The sequence below is a fragment of the Aplidium turbinatum genome, chromosome 15, assembly GCF_918807975.1.
Source record: "Aplidium turbinatum chromosome 15, kaAplTurb1.1, whole genome shotgun sequence".
Lineage (NCBI taxonomy): Eukaryota > Metazoa > Chordata > Ascidiacea > Aplousobranchia > Polyclinidae > Aplidium > Aplidium turbinatum.
The window spans coordinates 13,467,751-13,494,945 of record NC_137486.1 but is presented as its reverse complement, the minus strand read 5'-3'; the positions used below and the strand labels follow the sequence as shown (position 1 = coordinate 13,494,945).

General features: G+C 37.3%; 1 protein-coding gene and 1 long non-coding RNA gene across 2 annotated transcripts; both read left to right on the top strand.

The window, feature by feature from the left end:
* Window positions 1–545: 545 nt before the first annotated feature.
* Window positions 546–23,103, top strand: LOC145784278 (RNA-binding protein Nova-1-like). The gene is made up of 5 exons (XM_082596068.1): window positions 546–666; window positions 7,068–7,250; window positions 11,847–11,983; window positions 16,267–16,359; window positions 16,816–23,103. Exons 1-5 carry the CDS (start codon window positions 546–548, stop codon window positions 17,953–17,955), a joined length of 1,674 nt encoding a protein of 557 aa, XP_082452194.1. The 3' UTR covers window positions 17,956–23,103.
* A 3,285-nt stretch (window positions 23,104–26,388) lies between these two features.
* LOC145784134 (uncharacterized) lies at window positions 26,389–27,011 on the top strand. The gene is made up of 3 exons (XR_014290982.1): window positions 26,389–26,517; window positions 26,698–26,771; window positions 26,872–27,011. It is a non-coding gene; the product is annotated as an uncharacterized LOC145784134 (long non-coding RNA).
* The last annotated feature ends 184 nt before the right edge of the window (window positions 27,012–27,195 follow it).

The following is a 27,195-nucleotide window of genomic DNA, read 5'->3' as shown; positions in this document are numbered from 1 at the left end:
GTAATTAGATACCTGGTGAACTGTCTCATTCTCTATTTTGCCTACCTTGTTGTTTGTAAATTGCAAAGAGAGTTTGAGGACCTATTGTTCCAGTTTTGTTACTTGCAATGGTAGCCGAACTGGTGACCTGCAGTTTTCCAGTAATCAGAAAAAACGGAAAGGAAGAAGAAATATGCTTTAACCAGTCGGCTCTTAAACATTTTAAAGTTTTGATGATCATAAATACACATATGTATTATAGTCTCCGCAGTTAAATTTTGGTCGGTTTTCAGAATTGATAATGTTTGCATAAAGCTGTTGTTTTAACTGTTGGCAAGTAAGTGATCGTGCAACAACGCAATTACGACCACTTCCCATAAAAGTGACAAAATATTTGTTGTGTTGAGAATGAATGTGGCGTAGTGCAGTACAAACTTCTCTCGGAACGAGACCTCAAGAAAAGAAAGCGCGAAACAAAAGAAAAAAAATCGCCATCTGTTCTCCAGACGCCAATAAAGACAAATGAATTTCAACAAGTTAAGAAAACGCAGCAGCAGAATGTGTTGATGACAGTAATGGCGGTAGTTCCAATACTGAACGTATCTTATCTTGTTGAAACAAGAAAACGACCGCTGGGAGAACCTGCTGAACTGCTGGATATCAAAAGAGATAGAACTGACATGGACGGTAGGCTATTTGCGCTATTTGTTTAACAATTTTATGTTTTATACAATTTATAAATTTGTGATTATTGCAGTAGGCCTAGCCTATATCAAAAACTTTAGCATCACTGTTTGAACGCGTTTTGTGATATGTAGTGAAAGTGAAAGATGAAATGAAACTCTCAGTTCAGGAATTTAAAACGTGAAAAGAATTTACGACTTTTTTCTGTGAGGTAAATAAATCCAAAAGTGTTTGGACACAGTTTCTTACTTATTTGCAATAATAGCACACACATTAAATGCAACAGTTGCAGTTTCTGGTTGGTATCTAACTTGCGTTTTCAAGGAAATCGGTGGCTTCATTGTCAAAACTTTTTTTTAATTTTATCAGTTAAAATTTAGCTCAATAGGAGTCTTTCAACTAATTTGAAACAGGACATTTGCCCGTCTGTTGTGCTTTTTCTAGAGTTGCTGCGTAAATTATGAATATATGACAATGACCTGTAAAATAAGCGGAGGGTATTTGTGAGCGACTAAAATGCAATACAGCTGATAGAACTGCAATAAAGCCGAAAATCGGAGACTTTCTGGTGAAGTCGTTTGCGGCATTATCTGGCTGTTGCAACCTGATGTTTCTGTCAGCTAATAGCTTTGTGATGTGAGCGCTTCCACGACCCTCCGAGGATGTCGGTTTGCCTCTCACCGGGTTCACGCACCGTTGTCCTGACAAATCACTCAAAACATGCTTGATTGAGCCACTGGCGGATCCTGGTGAAGCGACTGGGGCGATAACCCGTAGCCTAAAACACAAAAAAGTAACTTTTTCCACAGTGTTTTTGCAAGGTCTGCTTAATGTAGACCTACAGATCATTGTGTTTTGTTCAAATTATCCCCCCTAAGAGTACTTTCTTAATCCGCCCCCGGATGGAGCACAAAGCTGGGGTCTTTGCCTTTTCCTCTACCAAACATGAGCTTTTTTAGTACGACAGCAAAATATTACATCGTGTGCGCGTCCCACTTTTCTTCAAGCTGCTTTCTTTGCGAACCGAAGTGCCCTGTGCCGAAAGTGCCATGTCTGCTGTGCTGTAGTTTTTCATGCTCGATTCAGACACTCCGATCTAGCATTTAGTTTCATAATTTTGTTTGTGTGATTGCTTTACGGCTTTATGTGTCTATGACGTTTTTTCAATAGAGTGCAAATGTGACTTATAAAGCATATATGCTTCATAAGCTTTGGCGTTCGTTATGGATAAAGTCACATTATGCAGTTATGCACCTTGTGCTGTTATTTCACGTTGATCTAATTTTTTGTTGGATTGTACAATGTGGCTACATCCAGGTAGCCGTGGATTGTAACCTATCACACCACACCAGCACCTGTAGCATAAACAACTGCTCAATGCACAAAGCAAATTTATTGGAAAATGTTTCATCGCTTAGCATTTTGTCAACGTGAATGTGTCTGCGTTGGCTGTGTGTGACATTTCTAGTTAACGGAAACTGTTGTGTTTCTGGCTTGCGCTTGTAAAAAGGTCAAAAAAGCCACAACCTATAACTTTTCTTTAAAACAAACAATAGTTTAGTTCAGGACCAGATAGTGAAATGTTGCTACAAAAGTTTTACCAATCTGTAGTGCATAGCTAGGTCGTGACGACAGAAGGCAGTTGCATGTTTTGAAACAAATGTCTTTTGCATGTTTCCTTTTTCCGCAAAGAATCGTTATTACAAACACTTTCTAAGCATGTTAAATTCAGTCTGACGCTGTATGCACTGCAGCTACTTTTTGAATTTTTAAAGTTTTTTTCTTGTCAGCGTTTCTTTCAGCTTTTCTTCTACGTCTGGTAAGGGTAGTTGCTGTCAATAATTTTTTTTTTGCATTTTATACCAATGTGATCATATTTAAACGTTAAGTTTTGTAGATCAATGAAAAAGAGAAAGTATTCATAGAATTGTCAAGGGCCTTCGTGCAAAACTAAGTATGCTTGAAAAGTTTAATTACTGCCACGGTGCTTTAGCAATATAACGTCTAAAAGAAAAAGATATACAGTGATGCTTTTTGCCTATCAGTTTATTGAGCAAATGGTTAATACACTACATCTACTGCTGCTTTTCGTGAGCTTTAGATTAGTTTAAGTTCAGTGAGAGTTATACCCTACAACAGATGCCGTGTGTTTTGGTTCTTTTGTAAAGTAGTCCAGATAAGACCAGGCGGATTATATTTATATTTTGTAGCAAGTTTAAATTCAGTGTTTGTTAAGAAGAAAATGTTTTGCAAGGCTGCAACTTTTCAAGCTTTTACCCATTCAATCATTTTAGGTTGGCAACAGCATTGTCGATTATTCCTGTCACAAGGCATGAGACAAAGTCTAAATTAATAGCCACGTGGTTGGAAGCAGTTCAGCAAAACAGTGCTGACCTATTCAATTTCTAACTGCATGGATGTCTAACAACCTACAGATCAGCATTTTCAAACTTATGAGCTGTAAAATGTTTTTTGTCCAGTGTGAAATAATGTTTGAATTGACAGTCCTGCATTATAAAGTAGCCTAATTTCTGTTGATTCTTCATTGCGTAAATCAAATTTCATTCCAGCACACGTAAATGCAGTGTTGTGAGTGAAGTAGTGAACACCGTAAACATATCATCATACCTGTGAGATAAACAACTAAATCAATGTAATGTAGCCCGTGGACGTCGCAATTCTACGATTCGTTGTTGATTGTTTGATTGAATGCCATGGTGCTTGCCTAAAGCAATATTTTGTTATAAAAGCAACGTTTTCTTTGAGTGATCATATCTGTGAGTGGCTGTTGATAGCAATAGCTACAGAAGGGATTTTTTTTGGAGTCCGAGTTCTTGATTTGGATTTTTTTTCAAATCTGTGTTCGAACTCCATTTTTTCATATGTTGCTGCCCGCCCAAAGTAAGCGACTTTCCACCGATTTCAAATTTGTGTCCAGAAGCCAGAAAAATATGAAAATTCTTTGTTTCACTTTTTGATTCCAAGTTTGGAGAAGTACAGAGGTTAGAGATATAGCTTTAATTAAACATACCGCAATTCTGCTCTATAATGTTTTGTGGCTGCAATTCCTGATTGCTGTCATATTGTTGTAAGTTATATCGATGCAGCCACAAACCCAGCCAGCAATCAGTTACTTTTTACATTGATTTAACGTCTGCAGACGTTGATTCAATGTAAAAACGACCAATTTTGCTGGCTGGGAAACATCATAGAGCAGAATTGCTGTAGGCTATGTTTAAAGCTATATCTCTGACTTATGTACTTCCCCGAACTTGGAATAAAACAACCCTTGTATAGCTGTTCCTATTTACAGCTACTCAGTACTCATGGATATGATCACTCAAGGAAAACGTTGCTTTCATAGCAAAATATTGTTTTAAGCAAAATATTTTTTTTTGTTTTTCCCAGAGCTTCGTTGAAGGCAGTTTATAGCCACATACTACCAGTCTACCACCGTAACATACTTGCATTTCTATCTCTATGTCACCATATTATGCTGAATAATTGTTGTTGAACATTTCGGAGAAAAAAAACACATTTGTTTTGCATTTGAAATGTTAGGTTTAATTGCGTACATAGTCGGTTTGTAAGAGCAAATAAATCATCTCAAGGCGTTCGATCGCGTGTTCTTGATGAGAATCGAACCAAAATCCTCTTACACTCTGAACAGAACCCTTTGTCGCTCAGTCCTTGCATTGAGCCCTGTTTGATATTAAACTGAAAATGACAGTAGATTTGGTACCAACCAACAAAATAACGACTTCTTTGCTTAGTTTGCTGAACAGGCACGGACGGCGCGGGGCAGAGTCGTAAAATTTTCTATACAATGTTTCGGGTTTCGCTCGTAAATTCGAACGAATAAGCCATCATTGCACAAACAACATAACCTACAACCAACCCTTTGAATCGCAATCGCCAAGCAATGTCAGCTTTTTAACAGTCCGGTCTCTTCAAATCAGGCAGTTTCTGTTGAAGGGAAGTGGATTTTTTTTTTCAGCGTAGTGCCATGTGTAAGTCACAATGAGTTCAACGTAGATATATATCTATCTGCAAAAGGAAATAATCTGATTCTTAAGCAATAGAACAAGCGGTTTCACCAGGAAGTTGTAGCTCTATGTTTTCTAAATTCAAACGCTTCTGCTTGTCAAAGGAATTAAATGTATTTGTTGTGGCTTCAGCATCCATGCATTTTCGTCTGCAATTTTGCTCAAAGTAGAGTGATAGGCTGTTCGAAGCAGGCATTCGTGACATATTATAATGCAGTGTTTAGACATTTAACAGCGGTAATTACATGCCAGTCACGGGTTAAAGTTGCTGGTGCAGCGCTTTCCAGTTAGAGAATTCGTTTTTTTACGTTGATTTACTGTGTGCAGACGTAAAAATGTAAAAAGGACAATTCTGCTAGCATTTTGCTACCCGGAAGACCAATATCAGAATGCACCATGTTTGAGTGAAAGCCTATTCGTCAATCTTTGTGTTAACGTTTTGATGATGATATTAAGGAAAGGATGGCGTGCAGGAATATTTTCAAGTGAAATATGTCAGCATCTCCATGAACATACCAAACTTTTGGGAATGATGTTAGCGTAAGAATTAGCACTGTCGCTGACAACAATACAGTGTGACTGTACAATATTCAAGTGATGAAGCCTATGCATATATAGGGCACTTGAATAATAAATGGAAAATGCAGCTAATAACATTTGAAAAAAAAGCAACAGAAATAAAATAATGGGAATACTTAACATAGAGAACTCATGAGGCAGAAAGGTATATTTTAAAAGGAGATAGCTTTATATTGGATAGACATTTGACCTCGAATACCATCTAATGTAATACGACGTCGACTATGCAGCATTAGCTCAGCTCTACCGCAACTTCAAGGATAGAAACAATTAACTATTTTATCAATTTATAATTATTATTAAGCTGTTAGCTGTAAGTACCCGAAATCGCGATCTGCTACACGATAATTTTAAGTTGGACTTTGTCATACATTTTCTTTGAACATGGTTAGCTGTAAAACTAAATTTCTCTATCATCTTTTTTACGTAAACGTAAATTATATTTTTGCACTTGTATCCTTCTCACATGGAAGACCGGTTGCCTTAAATAATTGCTCTTGTAAGTTATTTCAAGAAGCCTGATGAAGATTTTTATTTTTTCATTTTTTAAGTGTGTAACTCTCTAGCACAGTGCCAAATTTATCTTATCATAATAAATTCGCGACACAGCTAGGATTGGGAAAACAGAACTGCTCTATGGAATACACATGCAATGACTACAACGCTTGGTCCGGCAATGCCAGTTATGTGCAAGAGAACGGTTACGGTAAGAATAGATCAACTTTTGAACACTTTGTAGCTGAAAGCAACGCTGCCATGCTGCTGAAACATCATCTTCGTGGTGCCAGAAAGGAGTTGTTTTTGGCAATTGGACCAAAATATTTTATTCTTAGGAATTTTTACTCCCAATGATTTATTTAAATTTTATAGCTAGGAGTCTTCTGCAGAACACAACTAGCTAATCAGTCCATTTTGACGTTGATGAGACGTTGAAAGACTTTGAACCAATGCAAAACTCCATGTGTTGACTAAATAGTCACGTCATGATTCATGATCTTATTCCAGGTCATAAAACAACGAATCATTTTTTCACAACCTCATTGCTTTTTACTGCACTGCCGTAAATGACTGATGCCTGAGAATGATTGTCTTGAAAACATGTTTCTTTCTTGAGTTTATGCAATGCACTGAAAGGGCCAATCACTGGTGTTCGAATAGCCTACATTTTGCAGATTAAACCGACGTTGACTCCATTTTCAGAATAATTTTTGGTTAGTGACTATGTTCATGTTGCGGACAGAGAATTTCTTTTTAAGGTGAAGACACAATTCTTTCAAAAATTTTTTGAAAAGTTTGCTATGCCAATCTTTGGGCTATATCAAAATACCACTCCACTCTCCACTCGGCTACATGATGATAGTGATAGTGATAGTCATGGTGATGGTGGTAGTGATAGTCTGAGAAAGTATAATGATGAAGCCATAGATGTGAGTTGTGACGATGACGTGAAGATGACAGCTTTGTGAAAAGTGAAAAAACTCGTCATGTGACATGGTTCGAGTGGCGAACCAAATGCGGTGTTGAATGTGCAATGTATGCTGTGCTTTTTGCTTAACAGAACTCTGGTTATTGCTGCATTTACTATGAGCTATAAAAATTTGGGAGATCATATTTACAGTGTGTCATGTGTTTCCTGTTTAGCGAATTCAGATATTGCTGGATACTTTCTTTGTGAAGCAAAACAATGCCTAACATTATGATACATTACCAGGAAATGCACATGCTTTGAACTCGTTTAGGTGGGTGCAAAGTCATTTCAGGTTTGTATTTGTGTTTCAGATAACCCTTATGAAAATGGGGAAAACTTTCTTGCCCCACCACCTGGACAGCTCCTCTTGAAAGTGTTGATACCCGGGTATGCTGCTGGAGCTGTTATAGGAAAAGGAGGTCAAATAATTGGGCAACTTCAAAGGGATTCCGGAGCAATTATTAAGCTCTCGAAAGCTAAAGATTTTTATCCTGGTAAGTAGAGATTATAGTCAAACATTGACATGTCGAACAGTTCACATTGTGATAAAACAGTGGAAGAAGACTATCCAGATCCTGCTGTCTATTTTTGGTCAATAATTTGAATGCATCTGCAGAATATTGAAGTGTACGTTAGTAAGGGAGGCAACCGGTTTCCAATGGTGTTTTATTAATTATGCTATCCATGCCATTTCGTGTCGGAAACTGCCCATAACGAGTATTTCGCCTTGCCGAGATGCGGAAACTCAACTGACGTCTTTGCCCACATAGCAAACTTGACATTTTTGCAATGAACGCTTGCTGACATTGCAAGAACGTAAAAAACAAAAATCTTTGGAGAGTTCCCGATGGCACAAAGCACTAACTATCGCCTATCGATTGGCTTGTTTCACCCAGCAAAATTTGTCTTTTTTTGGCTTTTATTCAACGTCGTCACGCGTTGAAAGTATACTTTTACAAAAACACAACTGTTTTAATCTAACACTGGAGTTGAGAATACTCGGTCGACTACCTGCTGAGCTCCTCTTGTCAAATGCTTCCGACCCAGTGAATGTCAAGTCCTGTTTTGTTTTTTTCTCGGGCTACCGAGTTCGCATCATTTTTTTTGCTTCCTCAAAAAGTGTTGATGTGAGAGCGTAGTGCAATATGCCGTTGACACTTTCAAAGAGCAACGCCGCGCTCGCAAATGTGACAAATTAATGTTTTTAATAAGCGTTTATTCTCACGTGAACATTTTGTGTAATAACTTGATGTCAAACATGCAATGATTTCACATTCAATGATGTTACACCGACATTTAACCGCGGTAGCATCTCACACCAGCTGACACGTCTGACCTATCGCTGCCTCTATTTGCTTAAAATATTTGCTTTAGCCATGTTGTCCACAAAAGTACAATTGCTTCAAAGACACGCTTTTGTTTTCTCATTTTGAAATAAACACAAAGATAGATAGATGCACCATTGTTGCAGTTTTTTCTGATTTCAAAGACATTTTTTCACCGGTGTTTGATAAACTCCGTTTTCTGATAACGTTTGCAGTTTAGATGTTCAAAGCAATTTTTTTGGTCGAAATGAAACTAAACAAAATTCAGCTAAAAGATGATACCAAACGAAATCTCCACAAAAAATTATTTGAAGCAAAATAAACTGATAGACTATAGTATATAGTGATACTGACAAGAAAAAGTTTTGCATTAACAAATGTTTTGAAATATCAAACCAATTTAATTTCAAACAGCCCTTTTGCAGTCAACAAGAAAACTTTTTTCTATATGTCTTTTTTTAAAGACCGATCTTTCATTTCGCGCTGTGCTTCTTGTACATTCACGTGATCGTGAACAGAGTTTCCTGACAAGCTGTTGATGCTTTTTAAATAAAATCAACAGAAAATCGATGGAACAAATATATCTCGCCCTCTTCTGTCTCAGACTTGGGGGGCGCTGCCCCTGCCCCCGCGTAATCGATGCTAAAAGATACCACGTTTTACACGCAAATTCTCGAGAATCTTTGCATAAAACTCAAATTTATTTTTGGACATGATTCCAATTGGCCCAGAGAAGCTTGCTCCCAGAGCGGTTGTGAAGATATTTTGGGCCCGGTACAAATGAGATCTTGGGCCCGGTACAAATGAGGGCCTCAAATTAAGACCCTTGTAAGAAAATCCACGACATCCAACAAATACTAGATGATTTCTTCAAATTTTAGGGCCCCTTGGAAAGGTTACGGGCCCCTAAAATCATCCCTGGCCAGGGTCCAAAAGTGCTTTTTGGACACCCCTGTTTACGCTACCGTTTGCTCTTGATAGTAATACAGATGATTTAACTTAACCATATCAAGATTTTCAAAAAAGGCTTCAAAGTGCTTCAACTTTCATTTGTCAGTAAGTGTGTGTGCGTTTGTGTGTGTGTGTGTGTGTTTGGGCAACTCATCATGTGTTAACCTCTTGGAATTTTGGTATCTTAATTTCCAACGCACAAAGACCATAAAATTGTTACGACCCGTTTTTGTGAGAAAGTGTTTGCATATAACGATAAACTATTTAACTATGTTGCTTTATGTCGTTTCACAGTTTCAATTTTTGAAAAAAAATGTGTTTTTATCTCTTACTTTTCACTTCTCATAAGCGACTCCCACAAAGGAAGGATATAAGTTGCATTTCGAGTTGATATCTCTTGACTTTTTACTTCTCTTTTTCGAACAAACGTAGGATTAGATTTAACAACTCACGTTAGTTCGTCGCCTTGATTAGCAGTGCAACCTACACTTTAGCTGACAAAAGAACCATTCGCAGTGAGGCTTGTCTACCAATGATCAATTTTTGCAGATTTTACTTTGTGCATACATTGAACAATATTATTCAATCAATTAGTTGTTATAGTTTTTGTGTAATCAATAATCATCGTAAAAGTAATAATAACCAACCCAGCACCGATAAAGCAAAATTTTCATGAATGAACACTATCCGAGTATCCGTACAATATTATGGCAACTGGAAATGAACTTATGTAGGCTAAAATATAAATTCATGCAATCATGTTTCAAAAACCTCAAGCATACCAAAAACAAAAAAAAATAAATCGCAGTTGGGATTGCAGATAATTTCTAGCAAATTCAACGACACTGTTCTGGTCTCTGAACTTCCATCATTCACTAAATGTGGTTTGCGACAGCCGCAATAAAACAGTAGCCTACGACCATCATTGTTATGCTGGCGTTTTGTTCTGGGACGTTTTATCAACCTCATTTAAAATGGGCAAACTTTCTACTCGACAATTAACGACCATTGAAAAGCTCGTTCGATATTAGAATTTCATTATAGCGCTCGTAAACAGCAAGAGAATGGGTGAAAGTTTGCCTCAAGTGCCTTTGTCGGTCGATGAGAATGACTCTTCAGAGCATTAGCTATCCTTTGAATTAATAGCACGAAGGCTTTTTGTCGAAAACTTGAATAATTGTGGGTTTCAAATGGCTCGCAGTGAAGCCCGATCACAATTTAACCAGATGTGTTGCCGTTTCGTAACATGAAATCTTGTGCAGAAACAGATGCTTACATTTTGAAGGTTGGAGGTGACACGCGTAAAAGTTTTAGCCACACCGATTCCAGTTGCGTTGCTTATCGCATAATTAATGTTAAATTAGGCGGTAGGATGGCGCAGCGAATAAAGTGCTTGCTTTCCAATGCTACGAACCTGATTGACACTCGGCTTAAGCTGGTGATTGATAAACGTCGCTCACCTCTACCCAGGGTGTAATAAATTGGGTAAGCATACTTGCTGAAGGAGAGGCGGCCGAGAGAAAGGAACTGGCCACCCTACTCTAGTTAGCGCCGAAGGCCTAAAATGAGAACCTTATCTTCTCATTCCCCAAAGCTTAGTATCTGAATATGGGACCTTTACCTTAATATAATCAGCAATTAGTATTAATTATATTATCACTTGCAAAACAAAACAAAAATTAGAATAATTGTGCAAATCTTTCACTCAGTGTCATACTTAGATGTGTAAGGATCCGCAGGCTTTGCAATCATTTGAAAAGAGCTTGTAACCACAAAAACGTTGACCCTGTCCAGCATATCAATACTTTTTGCACATTGACCCAACGTTTGAAGACGTTGATTGGAATGATTTGATTTTTTTCACGACTAATTTGTATTTTTATTGGATCAATGCAAAAAGTAACTTACTGATGTGTTCTCTGGGACCCACTGATGTAATATCACGCAGTGTAGTATGGTTCTGCAATCTTGTTATATTCACGTTCCACTTATCGATTTATTGAAAAACAATTTTGAGTTCAGCTGGCTGTTGTAAACTCTTGTCCGGCAACCTGTTTGAGATCTTATCATTTATAGTTTGTGGACTTCTGTGTCGACTTTGTGAAGAGTATTCAGCCTTGGGCGCCCATTGCTCAGTAAAAGCTTCTTGTGTCTTGTGATGTCTCAAACTATAATCGATTTTAATGCTGAGTCATATTTTTCTGCTTTGAGTGTAATCAGAGCCGGATTTAGCTGATGGGGGGCCCGGGGCACTTTTAGATCGGGGGGCCCCCGTGCAAAACAATTTTTCAAGCCTACGGCGCGAAAAACCATCTCTACGTCTACAGTAGCATCAGTCCAGTACTGCACAGCATTTTGCAGAAACTTTAAAGGCCAAAAGGAAAAAAATAACACAAAATCACATTTTTTTCCACATAGGGGGGCCCTTCAAAAGTCGGGGGGCCCGGGGCAACTGCCCCTTCTGCCCCCCCCTAAATCCGGGCCTGAGTGAAATTTGCTTTTCGAAAGAGTCACCGCTTTTTTTACATTGAAGGTTTGCAATTTTTCTAGCTCTGTTGATGATACAATATCCAAGTTACAGTGTAAATGTATAAGGTTAACTAATCACTTTTTTTTGGAAATGATCAATGTATGGAACGCAATGAAGGTGTTTGCAATATTTAATAAATCCGTTGTGAGGCAATTTCTCAATATTAGTCCAATTTTTTCTAATTTATACAATTATAACGTATACAGATGTCGAATCAACGTAAAAAGGATATATTTTGCTTAACTGCGATGAAATATCTGAAATACTTTTTATTGTTTCGGCAGGTACACAAGACAGAGTTGTGCTCATACAAGGCACGGCCGAAGGATTAATGAAAGTACACGGAGCTATCATCGAAAAGGTTTACGAGTTTCCAGTTCCTAAAGATCTCTCTGCTGTTATTGGCGACCGGCCGAAACAGGTAATTGTTTAAACGTTTTCAACAAATCCAGGGTTTGACCTCAAAGTTGTTGAGCTTTTAAATTGATTTGACAAGTGACATGGTTCATTGCAAACTTGCATTTCAGTTTGCTGTTTTTATTTCTACCTCTCTTGATTGCCAATTAGGTTTGCTACAGCTGAGCCATACAACCCACCAGATCAGTGACTGACTGGCTGTAGTCTTGGCCTCTTGTTATAGGAGGCCTTGGCTTCACTCCAGATCAGTCGTATTGAACTAAAAGTTTTAAAAATGATGCGGATTGTGTTTCTTCTTGTTGCAATGAAGGTAGCGTACATCGGAAAAATGATGTTTAACATCGCACGTATGATGCAAAAATGAAAACAATATAGTCGCTGAAGAACTCCACCAGCGGTGGGGCGACAAGTACTATCGTTTCTAGCACTAGTTGCAATGTTCATCTGATGAAATTGAAAATAAAATTAACAATAAACAAGATGGTTTATTGCTTCACTGACGTTTCGCGCACCATGACAATGCGCATCCTCAGAGCGAATAACATACAAAATAAAATTTCACCAGGTTATATACTGCATAACTGCAGTGCGATTGAAGGCAAGAAAAAATAAAACACGCAATATTTTAAAAATTGGCCGATGATGTGTGAGCGGTTACTTTCCACGTTAAATTACGTAAAAACTTCCAACAATAAACATAAAAATTCGAAGCAGTGACGACCAACAGAAAAAAAAGTGCGATGGAAGGCAAGAGAAAAAGAACACAACGTTTTAAAGATTGACTAATGATGTGTGGTTACTTTCGACGTTAAATTACGTAAAAAACTTCCAACAATAAACATTAATTCGAAGCACTGAAGACCACAAGAAATTCGAGACAAAATTAGATTGCAATAACTTTTCCAACTGTGTTTAAGTACTATATTGTGCAATCATTGTCACAAGACAGTGCTTGGTATGTTATACCAACCTAACTTGGAATCTTCATCACGATTATTATTTTTACTGTTTTTTCAATTTATCAAAATCATGTTCGCTGGCACAACACATTTTACAATTTCTATCTCAAAAAGCGTCATCTCTATAATGCCAGACGCTTGTCGTGGAGTGGATGACAGTTTTTCTAGCTGACTGGTTTAAATTTCTCGCTTATCTTCCATATGATTCACCAAAGGAGGAATTCAATGTGTATCAGAGACAATTGATCAATTTTAAGAGCTTCATGGGGCAAAAAAATTCTAACACTGCTTGTTATTTATTGTTCCTGCTTTTGCATTACTCATTGTCCTTAAATCAGTTAGACACAGATATCATTGCGCGCATGCGTGCCTTTTATGGCTGTTCGAAACAAAAATTTTTCAAAATTTCGAAACAATTTGTTTCGAAACGAAATTCTTTGTCTTAATTTGTTTCGTTTCGAAATAATTTCTGAGTGAAGAACTTTGTTTCGTTTCGTTCTGTGTTCGAAACGAAATATCCAAGAATTTGAAAATTTTGAAAAGTGCCAAAAACTCATGCTACTTAAAGTGAATTTGCATCATGTTTTTCGAAGGTTGAAATTGGTAGTTTAAAATTCATTCATAGATTACATTGTGTTCACAGTTCATGAAAATTAATACATTTCTTCAAAAAGTACTCAAATGTTTCGAACATCACTTGAAGTATTGTTGTAATATTGCGTTCCTACACCAAGCACACACGGTAGACGGTCGCGAGCACCGTGAAATCGAGTGTAAACCTTTGTATCATTTTCTCACAAAAATAGAAACTTGTAGTTAGCAGTTTTTGTAGTCATGCCGTTTGACATATCTATCCTTCTTGTTGAAAGTCTAATTTGAAATCTACGTGACTTAGTCATTTCACGCTTGACTGAACTGGATGCCTGGAGTAAACACCATCTAGGAAACGAACGTTGATTAGATGTAGTCACATCAGATCCTAGGTTATATAAACTCTACTGAGCTACAACAGATCTTATCCCGCCGAGCATTGTTCTTCGAACGCTTTTTATTGATTTCAAATGGTTTTGATTCTGATAAAAAAGGATCGAATACTTCATGAAACCTAAAAACCAGCTCTGGGAGACTTTCAAAACCATTCACGTATTACAATATTTGTTTTAAACTACAAGCAAGCGAAACCAAGTAACAACGCGGCATTTGTCTTGATATTTACAATAGTAAAACAATGTGTGTTTTTATACAGCGCTGTGTCATGGACTTGGGCACTTGGCTGTGTCCACTGTCCATCCCAGATAGTTATGCGTTGCTCTTCAGCGACAGCGTCAGTGGAGTCGTATAGAGGCTCAACTGAGTCCATTATTATCATGAATCTGTTCATATCTATCTTTATCATATTGTGTATATTTTTATCTTCATATTTATATTTTTTTACATTGTACTAAACGCGTTGTTGTTGCTTGATGTCGTTTGCTTATGGCTTAGAAAAGTTGACTTCTCCATTAAAATTGTATTATTTGCTTTAAATTTTCTTAAAAAGACTCTTAAATACATTGATGCCACCGATTGACGTGTAAAGTTTCTATATCAATCGTCATCATTTTCATTCAAGCAGTGTTTTTCAATTTGGCTTGTGATGCAAAACACTTTCGTTGTTGAAGAAATCTTGCCAAGCATTTAGTATATGACATGTTGCTGTAGGCTACACGGTAAATATAAACAACATTGCACTTTGCCGGTAGGAATTCTCAACTACCAGCCAATGATCTCTCGCTTTTTAAGTTTCAAGTCCGTCTGTTCAAAATATTTTTTGTCGAAACGAATTATATGTACAAACAAGAAACAATTTAATTCAAGCTTCAGGGAAAGAAGTAAATAAAAAAAGTATATTTAACCTGTTTGAAGTAGACAACAGAAGCCATGTTTCAGGCTTGATGTACATCGCGTGTGTTTAACAGTTCTTTGGCAAACGTTTCTAGACAAAAATGAATCAGAATTTCTATTTCAGCTCGCCACGACTTTCACATTTTCTAATGTAGGCCATCAATAAAATTATCACGCAGGCCTGAGCGACAAGGGCATCAGGCATGCGTGTATGCTTGTAAAAATGCTAATTTGGATGGACGGCTCAGTTTATTTTGACCACAAAATTGCACACAGATGTTTTATTCACAGCAACATAGTCCACCACACGTTCATTGCAAACTGCATAATATTTTTTTTACCGTACTTTTTTCGGAAATTGATCAACTTAGATTAAGTAGTTTTATATTTTATAACTTTTTGATGTGCCCCAATTTATAAAATATTCAGAACTACTGCTTTAACGTAATCCCTCATATAGCACATAAATCCGTGGAAAAGGCCATAAAACTATAATTGCTTTTGTAGTCGAAACTTACTTTCTTTTTGTCTGTCAACAACAAAATAGCTTAACCAGTGAATGAAAAGTTAAGCGTATATACTAAGTTAATATATATAAATCGTTAAGATGCGATCTGTCGTTACAAAACAGTAACAGCTTGAAAACGGCCAATATGGGGTGTGCTTATTATGCCATGACTTATGACCCAAGGGTATTTACCATATGATTAACTTATGAGACATACTTCGTCAAGAAGTTAATTTTACTGTCAGTTAAATTCTGATTTTCCTAAACGACATGCAACTCGTATAAGGCTTTGCGTGTAATGCGTAGTATAAACCACGAATGCTTTACTTCAACTTGCCAAATGCCAACCCTAGGTCATCCAAGTCTAGGTAAAGTGGCATATGGAGTTATTCAACCAACAAATCAGTCATTTTTATGGACGTTGAATCAATGCAAAAAAGGACTGATTTGGTGGTAGCGTCTGGTTCAGTAGCGTAGGTCAAGAAACTTAAATTTTTAAATTCGAGATCAAAAAACGACAGAAGCAGAAAATGCAGTCGAATTTACATGAAAACATGTGAACATAAACATTACAGCTTGTTTACACAATATCTGTTCATATTTGTAATGCCTGGATTTGATGGGTGAAGACTTAAAACAAGGCAGCTTAGAGATGGCAAAATGCCTAATTGCGAAACCTCGCAACGACATTCAGTTGTGCATTGCCACTGGTAAAGTATAGACCAACGCAATAGGGTTCAAACAAATTTCCTCAGAAAGCGCTAACACGGTTTTGGTACCAAAATACGCACATGTCAATCAAGCGGCGCACAGCAACACTATGTTCCTTATCTACACAAACTTCACCGCTCGGTTTGTGCTGTTTCCCTTATGACTAATTCATGTTGAATTGATAAAGACCTTTTATTGCATTCCTTATGTTGGTGAATGTCACAGGTGAAAATCATTGTGCCTAACTCCACCGCCGGATTGGTAATTGGGAAGACTGGAGCTACCATAAGGACTATAATGGAAGCAAGCGGGACAAAGGTGAAAGAGGGGTTTGCATGGTTTGACTTCACGCTCATTGTCAAACTGCATGTTTTCTTGTTCAAACTCTGTAACCCACAAGACAAGTTTAGTCATTTTTACATTTATTTAACGTCTGCAGAAAATCAGATCCACAGACGTTGAATTAATGTAAAAAGGGCTTATGTTGCTGTGTGGTCATGCTGTCGGATAGAAGCTAAAGTTTCATTGCTTGAAGAAAGTTTAATCACGCAGGTGCAGGCTTGTTGAAGTTTGGGATTAACTCTCCTAGTTTTAAAATATATAATAATATGCATCGCTGTCACAACATTTGGAACGCTACCAGAAAAATTGGAAAAACTGAATCTAGAGTAACATGTTTTTTGTTTGTAGTTTTTAGTCTTTGTCTATTGTGCTTGTGAACTGATTGCATTTTAGATGTTTTTCTTTATGTGCATATTTACTATGGTTTTGCAGGTTCAGCTTTCCCAGAAGCCAGAAGGCATAAACGTTCAGGAAAGAGTGGTTACCATCAAAGGAGAAAAACATCAGTTAGTTGCTGCTTCCAATATAATTATCGACAAAATCAAAGATGACCCACAGAGCGCAAGTTGTCCAAACATCAGTTATTTAGGGATTCATGGCCCCATTGCAAACGCAAACCCTACAGGATCCCCTTTCGCTATTGGTTCACAAGCAACTGTCGATGCCACCCACCCTGCTGTCCAAGCGATGTTAGGACATTACGTAGTTCCTGGTCAGCAAGCTGTTCTTCAATCCGCAGTTCCAACCTCCCACTATTTTTCCCATCACCCAACTGCATTATCGTCTTTATCGGCGCCAGCCGGTAACGTTTCTACTCTTAGTACTGGACTAAATGGCTTGACGAATTATGCGACGTACGGCATTAATTACAACCCTTTGGGAATTGTTCCTGGGGTGCATTCAAATTTCCATTCTGAGATTGCTTCTTCAGTTGGAATGCTACCCACTGGGTCTCTCTCTAGTACTATGTCCTCTATTCCTGCAACCACTCCGATACTGTCAGCTGCTCACTTGGAGAATGGATGCCCTGTGCCAGCTGGCTCTTCTCCTGCAGCTGTGCAAGCTGTTCAAGCTCTTCCTTTATTCAACGGCCTTGCTAATTTATCCTCAACAGGTTATTTTCCCTCAGGATATCAATTCATAAGCGCTCCTTCTGTATCTAATGGAGTAGCAGGTTTAGCTGAAACCTCTCCTTCAGTTCCTCCTTCAAATTTTTCAATCGCATCAGTTCCATCGCCCGGTCTTCCTAACTCCGCTCATCCCGATTCATCCGTGAGTCTTCTCAGTATTGAGAAAACGAGCGACGGACAAAGAGATATAATTGACCTGTCTATCCCCGAGAACTTAATTGGTGCAATTCTCGGAAAAGCCGGTCGGACCCTTGTAGAGTTTCAAGATCTTTCTGGTGCAAGGATTAAAATTTCTAAAAAAGGAGATTACGTTATCGGAACGAGAAACAGAAAGGTGACTATCACTGGTAAGTCTCCATGTCCTCAGACCGCTCAATTTTTGATCACACAGCGTATAGCTGCTGCCCAAAATGCCAGGGCTCAGCAAGTCAAACTTATGTAGAAGATTGTTGAGCACAAACAATACAATTGCTTATGTTTGTTTCACAGTTACTGTTTTCGTGTATGTAGCGCAATGCGAACAATTGATTGCAGTTACGCAAAAATGTATGTATTCTTTTACCTGTTATATTTTTAAAGAAGATGTTTATACAGTAGCCCACGAAGTGATCAAGTGGCAAAATAGTGGATGAGTTCTACATCCAGCACCTGTCTTCCTCCATTTCATTCGCGATTAATCTTTCGTTATTTTTGCATGCTGAAATCACTCACAGACGGAGTGCCATTACAATGTCAATGTAGGCTACTTCACTTATATTGCTCTTCGACCTATTTAAGCAGTTGACAAATATTATCCAAGTTTTCGGACCCGTAGCTAGCTATGACCCAACAGAGGAAACCCGACCTTCAAATTTCATTTCGCTTTTTCCTTTATATTTTAGAAATACTTATTATTTGCCTTATTTTAAGATTTTCTACTTTCTCTTCGATTTGGTTGTCCCCTTGATGTGATGACCTAGCTACGAGCCTGACTCCTAATGTTAGTGCAATGAACTTTGTTATCGTCCTGAAACAACTGACTTTACGTCAATGAAAACAAGCATAACGTTATGACATAATGATGACGTTATACAGCATGTCGTTCTTAACTTATCTAAACCAAGAGATTTTCTTCACAAAAGTATTAACTGAAAGATCCCTTAAGAGTTCTACGCCACATGCATGCAAAAGAGCGTGCAAATAAGACATACCACTTCTAAAGATCCTCAAACTTTTTCTGGGGTCCCTGGAGGCTCTTTTTAAAGACCTGACACGAAACAAAGCACTATCACAGCTTCATATAATATTTCTCCATAACTTCATCCAAGTCAACAAAACTTGCTGTTTTTACATTGTTCCAACTTCGCTAAACGTTGAAACTATGTGAAAAAGACAACTTTTTGGAATCGTTCATCTGTTTGCTTTGAATATGTTGCCAGATGTTTGTTATGTGTTTTGGTCTAACTTTTTTCATCTTTTGCATTATTGATGAAGACCATGAAATCACGCTACATTTCACGATTTTTTTTCTTGTCACTATTGATTTCCAATTTTTCTGAAAAGTGTGCCACACAGAAAAAGTTCGCTGTATCATTACATAGCGTTGTTTTGATCTCATAGATTTCAAAAACTAAAAGAAAGAAACTTCAAGTCATTAGATTCAGTTGAAAGAATAAAACGTTTGTTCAGTTGATAGAATTTGTTTTCTGTTTGTCAAGTTGTGTAACTTTACTGACCTTCCTGCATATTCAGATAACATATTATCTGCATATTATCAGCAAGAATTTTTGTGAAATGTCTTGTCTCTATTTGCTTTTTTAGGTCATATGTTTTAATCTCAGCCAGCGGAATCAGTTCTTTTTACAACTATGCAACGTCTGCATTTGCTGATGTGCATTTCATTCAACATCTGCTGACGTTGTATCAATGTAAAAGAACAGTTTTTTTTAGCTCGAAATAAGTTCACTTTCGCTTATCGTTCCACTTGTACGTATCGCTTGCGCCATCTAGGGTCGGTTAGATGTTTGAGCAAGTTCTTGCTGAATGATAGCAGCGTCAGATTTGAAATAAACTTATCTACCAAAGATGGGTGAATTTTTTTCAAACGACGATTGGGCAAGATTATTACGCTTAGCAAACGTATTATTCTCGTCCCATCGCCGTAACTACGCCATAACTACGCAAAGCTTGATAAAACTTTGTGTACGGTAGTTGTTATCTTTTCAATTTTCCCGTGTTGTGCGAATAAGGCTTGTGGCGAAATGAAGAGCAACTTCTTGCGAATTTATAGTTTAATTTACAACACAGATTGTGCGTGTTTCTAAATAACTTTTTCGCCAAGCGCATTTACACGTAGACCGGTTGCATTGTAAAAAAAAGTCCAATAAAATTGCGATAACAACCAACCACAGTTACGACCACTTCAGTATTAAGATCAGTCTAGCCGGATGCTCATTGGTCATTAAACTTCACACTTCAAGCTTTCGTAATACATTAGGCTGCATATCAACATTCGCTGAAATATTATTCAACATTGTGATGCGTCGTGCACGATTTTGTCAAAAATATCTTTTTTTTTATTCAGTCTATTTGATGATTCTTTGTGAAAAATTCACTTTTCTTTTACGATCTTTATTCCATTTACATGTTATCTTAGCGTACGTCAATTGATTTGCGTTTGTAAGCAATCAAAATCTCAAAAATTGATGTTAACATTTTCTTTCATCTCTAATCAAACATCACCACGTCAATGTTTTGTTCCTTCTGTTTCCAAAAGTTCCTCGTCTGGCGACGTTAAAATGATGTAAAGTGGGCTACTTTTGTGGCTTGGATAAACTGTAGCTGCCGGTTGGTAGAAGGCTTCAAATGAGTTACATGTTTTTGCTGTGCATTCCCAGACAGCAAAATCCATCATTTTTACATTGTCTGCAGACGTTGAATCAATGTAAAAATGACGACTTTTGCTGTCTGCGTTGGCATACCCATTCTGTCATTGGATTGCGGCAGCTTTCGAAACCATTTAGCCTACTGCTATGCGGATATCCGTTTGAAAGTTCTTATCGCATTCCATTCTGTCTTTGGTCTTGCTCCACCTTAAAAGGTCTGTTCAAAATGCATTGTGCCCTCAAACAGAGAACCATACAAATGACGATATTCCCAGACAGCAAAACCCGTCATTTAATCTGTCTGCAGACGTTGAATCAATGCAAACATGATGGATTTTGTTGTCTGGGTATCGACCCTGTCCAAATCTATAGTTTCCAAAAATATACATTTGAATAATTTTGAGATTCTTTAGTATAAAGCAAAAGTGCCCGTGGATCATATTATCAATTTGATCTTTGTGGCTACTCATTTCAGTGTTGCTGTCCGTAAGATTCTGAGAAGCGTTGTTGAAATAATGAATTAATTAAGTTTTGACTCATTGTAATCTGCATTTCGTCTCAGACAGCAGTGCTGCCATAAAAAAAAAATTCTGATGCTTGCTTTTCGTGAAATAATGAATTTTATTCATAAAATATGAAGTTAATTGTTTTTATCACGTTGGTAGACGATTTCAACTTCAGTTATTTATACAGCAAGCATACTTTCTCAGTCATATGACAGACACTGTGAAGCAAAGGCCCTTTGTACGTGAAGGGTTGTTGATTTTGCTCTTCAACGGTACAAAAGCTTTTCTGGTATTTGTTTCTCATCGACAACTGTGTCGTAATTTTTCATTCCAGGTAAATTTTTGTACTTTGATTTTATCATGTAGGTTTAACGGACTAGTTTATTACGATGATGGTTATTTTGTGCGAAAAAAATGCCAACACATGAAAAATGAAACTTTTTTGATCATCTTCCAAAAAATGCAACTGGTTTTGAAAAATTTCTCGAGTGTTTTAAAAGTTATTTTTGTTTGCAAATTGTTTGTGTATGTCTTTGATTTTTTTCTACAGTATACTAATGTTTTCCTTTTTTTGTATTCTTATTTTTAATAAAACAAAGCGCAATTGTTTCACGGGCTCACTGTTGAATTAGGTGGATGTTGATGATAGCTGTTTTTTTTTTTGGCTAACCAGTCTAACTAATTCACTCATTTCGCTGAGCTGTGCATCTAATGTATACGGACCAGAACATAGTATCACTTTATGTACATAAGTATATAGATCTATGCTAGAAAAAAGCTTCTCAACTGCGTTTGAAGCACAAGAGTTGCGTCCACCTTGTTTATCACTGCAGTGCATCACATTGCTTACTCAATTACGTTGATTTAGTTCAAAAGTAACAGGCACATGGCCTGACGAGCAAGCATACTTTTTTTTTAGAGGAAACTCATTTTTCTCTCAAAGTTTGTATATTTTTATGGCTGTTGACTTACAAACGTCAGCAGTTTTGAGAAAGCAATTGTTACGTCTTCCATATCTTTTCTTCAGTTTATGTGAAATTATTTCCCTTGCCAGACTGGACAATCTCCAGTACGAGTTCTTGGCTTGAACCAATATCTTCGCTTTTGCCACTATGATAATTTTGCTTTGCTACTCATATTCTAAGCTAGAAAAGCTAATGTGTTCACGACCTTAGCCTTCTTCGGCGCTGAAACGACGAGAAGAGACAACGTTTCCTTGCCGTCATTCAACGTTATGTTTTCATATGTCACGTTGCGTAATTCTTCAATGTTGTCATCATCTTATCGCCATTTCATGTTTTCACCATTATTGCATGTTGCGCTGTATCTCGTCAACATTACCACCTGCATTGAATATGTTTTTGGTCCCAACTAGTAAAAACTGTTTTTACTGCATCCTTTCAAAGTCGTTAGACGTTGAAACAATATTGAAAATGCAACTTTTGCTATCTAGATTGCAGCTGTTGGTTCATGCAAACCACCAATGATTGTCTTTTCATGGTCAAGAAAAGAAATGGCAATTTTCTTTAAGTGTCAAGCCTTCATCTATGCTCGATATAAACCACTCGTTTTACATGCATTTAGTAAACCAAATCAATTGATTTTCACTGTCAACAATATTTAGCAAAAGCTCGTTGAAAAATTAGCTACTGTATTTGAATGGAAGTACCTATCCGATAAAGCTTTACTGGAGGTTAATATGTAGCCTAATATTACAGTTAGATCGAAAGCGATACGATTGAACTGGCTCGGTGAGAATGAATTGATTTCTATTGTCCTTTCATAATTATTCATTTGTCTTACTGCAAACCATAGATAAAAAAGATGGTTCACAAGAAACATTACCTGAAAGAGTGAAACGTTGTTTTGAGGGTAAAAAGGAAATATCCAACTTCAGTTGAGGGAGATGATTTCTCGTTGAACCAGCTTTTCAATTTACGTTGAAAATTAAGAGCGTGTCATGAAATTTTTGCGCTGATAACAAAGCTTCATACAAATGTTCTCAATCTTCATCGACCTCTTTTCATTGAGAACTATTTTTCATATCTGCAGCTTTGCCAGTTGTACCTTGGCTTCGTATTATCATATTTTTGACTCACGTTTTAAAGAACAAAGTGACCAGAAAAACGACATTGTTAGACCAAGGATTTTATCATTCATTCAACTATTGTGCGTGATTTCATCATCATATTGCTCATAATACATCACCTCGAAACCTTCTTTCACAATCTCCTGTCTCATCTCGGTCACGCAGCATGACGTCATCATACGTAGTAGATTCCGCTCAGATTCTCATTCATTTTCATTGCAAACCAATCTACAGTCGTCGAATCGAAATGAAGCTTCCTGACAGCCTACTTTGTTCAATGTTAATTTTGTTAAAAAGTATCTCCTTTCATAGGTCAACGTTTCGTCCAAACAAAAAACACAAAAGTTTGTACCATGCATTAGTCATTGAAAAGATGGAAATGAAAACTTAATAATCATATGTATATTATCCAACGTTTGTCGTAGACTTGCAGTGGAGGTTGAAGCATGACTGTTAAGTCAGAAAGACTTTGATGTGTTCACAGTAGAAGTACAATTTTTTTTTAATCGAAACCCAATAACCTTTTGCATTGTTGTGGAATCAAAGACGGTATCGACCCCTAAAAGATCAATTAATCAAAGTCGGAAGTTGGATGTTTCGGATTCCTACTCACAACCGTGTGTAAGCACAACACAACTGTTATGAATAAGCTAAAACAAATTGAAACATGAGCACTAAAAAAAAGCAAAAACAGCTAATGCCAGATTCCGTTGCAAATTACTGCATTATTGTCTGCATTATAAGGATTCTTTTCTAGAGACTATGAGAGCTAATTTTTCCCTAAAATAATAGAAGTAAAGTTTCTGTCTCCCCTATATCCAAATTCAACACCTTTACGTCTTTTAAACGATCCCATGATTTAATAAATAGACTACCATCGCAAAACATTCCAGGCACAGTAACTAAAATATTGTGGCCCACCAGTAAATTCCTGTTGAGGGGAGGAGGCGAGATGGTGCTCACACGGCACTGCGCAACACACAGTGATATCATCATATCAACAGACGCAAACGTCAAACTAAAATTATCAGTGAAGCTGAGATTTTTCAGGTTGGGTTTCGAAAAGCTTACAAAATTTAAGCCTACTTTAATCACAGGCAGCTCAGGGTCGGTCAAAATCTAGAACCCGTTTTTTACTCTGTAAAACAACATGCATCTGTACTGACCTGACGAGGCCGAAGGGTGTGCCACTATCTGCAGTAGCCTACTATAACTTCCAAATTGGCGCATAAGCGAAAATCATCTTAGATGGAAACAATGGCACAAAGCTAATAATTATTCATGTTACAATTCCATTTGATAAAGTCAAAAATAATAATCTACGATTTTCAGTGCAGAAAGTAGGCTTTACTGATGAGTGATCTTAGATTTGCAGATGACATCATCCTTTTTGCATAGTGAGAATGCACTCGGCAACAATTGCTTGGGAAACTGAACCAGGAAGGAAAACGAGATAGAATGAAGATGAACGAACAAGAAAAAGACCAAAATAAAGTGTTACGAGACAGCAAGGAATCAACCAAGGACGGATATTTTGATAAATGGAGAAAAGATAGAAGAGGATGGTTTTTTCATGATGATCAATACCAATATCTAGGAAAAAGATAGAACCAGCAAACGACATCGAAACTGAGATTACCCAAAGGATAACATCAGGCTCGAAAAGATTTTATTAATAATAGCACTTTTTAAACAGTAAGAACATTCCAATTATAGCTTAAAACAAAAAATCATGGAGTATTGTATAAGAGTAATATTGCCAACACTAACATATGGAGCAGAAACGTAGTCACTCAGCAAACAAGAAAACTGGTAGCTGCGCAATAGAGCATGGTAAGAATAATATTAAACACAACTAGAAAAGAGAAGATTAGAAATGAAGTTATTAGAAATAAAACACACGTATCAAAGATGTCATTGGAACAGCAACAAATCTGAAGTGGAAATGGGCGGGGCATGTAACACGAATGACAGATACCTAATGGGCCAAAATAACCACAGAATAGACACCAAGATATGCAAAAAAACTAGAGGGAAACCGAAAAGAAGATGACGGGATGACATTGAAGAAAAGATTGTCATTACTTGGATGAGAACAGTTAAAGACTAAATGGTGAGGAAACGTAGTGGAAACGTACCTATGTGGAGGCCATTTGGCAGCATGACTGGCTGATGATGATCAAGGAAGCTAGTATAGTGACATAGGTAAATTGTTCGTAAACAGTTCTTCGTAAAACAATTCTTCGTAAACAGTTGTTCGTAAAACAATTGTTCGTAAACAATTGTTGGTGAAATAAAACCCGTAAAACAATTTTTCGTAAAGCATGTCTTCATATACATCAAATCTCAATTGCATGCGCGAAGAAATGCTTTGGGAAGAATTGTTTTACAAAGAATTAATCTTACAAAGAATTGTTTACGAAGAATTGCTTGCGAAGAATTGTTTTACGAAAAACTGTTTACGAAGAAAACGTCGGACACCTTGTAAGACCATGCCTACTTTCAATGAAAAATACATCTGACGCAGTGACGCTGCGAAACGAAATGCCCGTTGTGGCATCAGGCTTATTGTATACAATGTATACAATAAGCCTCAAATCACTATACATGATTGATTTGATCTTTTTCCTCGGACAAGGAAAACTTTCTCGCACACATTGAAATGGCGCGACAGTGGTGCTAAAAAGTCGTGTGATATTTGATGAGCATTTTCAGATTTTTTAAGCAATTTTAGAGTAAATTTTATCTTTCTTAATTTATAGTAAAAATATGCACTGTTTAATTATTTTAAAGTGTAAAAATGCATCGCGGACCGCTTATTTAAGACCCTTGATTTAAATAGTGATCCACTTAACCTAATCGTTTGATTTATATATGTTTGAAAATAGAAACTAAATTTTGCTTGTTTTAAAATCCAAAACAATTAAACTTTATACAGTTTGAATTTTGATTTATGACTTTAACGAGAACATGGGAGCATAAAGTTTTACAAGTGACGTCAAAGAACCCATGCTGTACAGGCTTTGAAGCACTGGCGCAAGCTCACTCGCCGAGATTGACAAAGTGGAGTTTCCGATGGCTTGGCTGCGACATGCGACATGGCTTTTGTATTAGCTATACCTTTATCGAGGGTAAAACATGTTTTCCTTTCTGTTACGTCGTATTTGTCCGCCTCCTTTTCTATGTGTAACAACTAAATTCGGATTCCGTAAGTAGCACCTGGCAACCCCTGCTGTCTTACCTCGAGGTGTGATCGTTACATCATAATTGCTTTTGCGCCTTTGCGTTCGTTACTACGTTTCTTTTTGCTTTGAGTTTTGTCAAGTGGCAGAACATGTAAAGATCAGTTTAGCGTTTACAGCAACTAGTTAGCGACTGACAGTTAATTCGAGGTATTAACGGTGCTGCTGTTTTTTAGTTGAATAAGAGTTAGCCTACTGCGTTAATGTACTGTGTGGTTGAAGCATAGTTGAACTCTGTGCAGCAATTTCATCTGTCGTTGCCGTTGGCCTATGTGGCCAAATCAGTGATTATCACAGTTCACGGTAAGCTTAACATCCTACTGCAACCTTTGTGATAGAATAGGCCAATGTGAATTTTAGTGTCAATGGTTAAGTGTAATAAGTACCTCGTCTTATTTCCCGATGTTTAAATCAAGTACCGGACTCACCTATGATGTGAAATTTATAGCATAATATTTTACTGTTTACCGTTTATATGTTTAGTTTCGATCTACAACGGTAGAATTTTCAATTGTTGGGTTTCTCCCTGTGCTGTTCCGTGCGCCACAAAATAGTCGGTAAGAATTCATTAGGCCTAAAATTCGTCATCTGTAATTCCGCATTAGGCCTAATTCGTAAGTTTTGTTTGCTAATCGTTGTTTTGCTGTGTTGTCACAGAAACCTTCTTCTTCACTTCACCGTCGCTTGTTCGTTGTCGTAGCTGTCGTTGTCGTCGACAGCTGAATACATTTACCATCACTCTGTGTGCGTGTTCGTACGTTACATAGAAGCGTTTCGACTAATTTGGACAGTCCTCGGAGTTGCAGCACTCAAGCCCCGAAGGTTTGCCGTAGGCTTAATTGTTTCTACATTTGTTTATTTATGATGAGCGTCCAAGGCAGTAGTCCACTCGAGGATGCTTCTGCAGCCAAGAAAGCTGAGTTCGATGGGGCCGCAAAAAATTTGCAGCAGTCCTATCTGCATGGAGAGCGGCTAATGCTT

Bases quoted from the DNA above. Each gene is read 5' to 3' on its own strand.
- LOC145784278 (XM_082596068.1), top strand. From the start codon at position 546: ATGACAGTAATGGCGGTAGTTCCAATACTGAACGTATCTTATCTTGTT. The intron at 667-7,067 runs GTAGGCTATTTG...TTTGTGTTTCAG, and splicing joins AGATAGAACTGACATGGACG to ATAACCCTTATGAAAATGGG. The intron at 16,360-16,815 runs GTGAAAGAGGGG...ATGGTTTTGCAG, and splicing joins TGGAAGCAAGCGGGACAAAG to GTTCAGCTTTCCCAGAAGCC.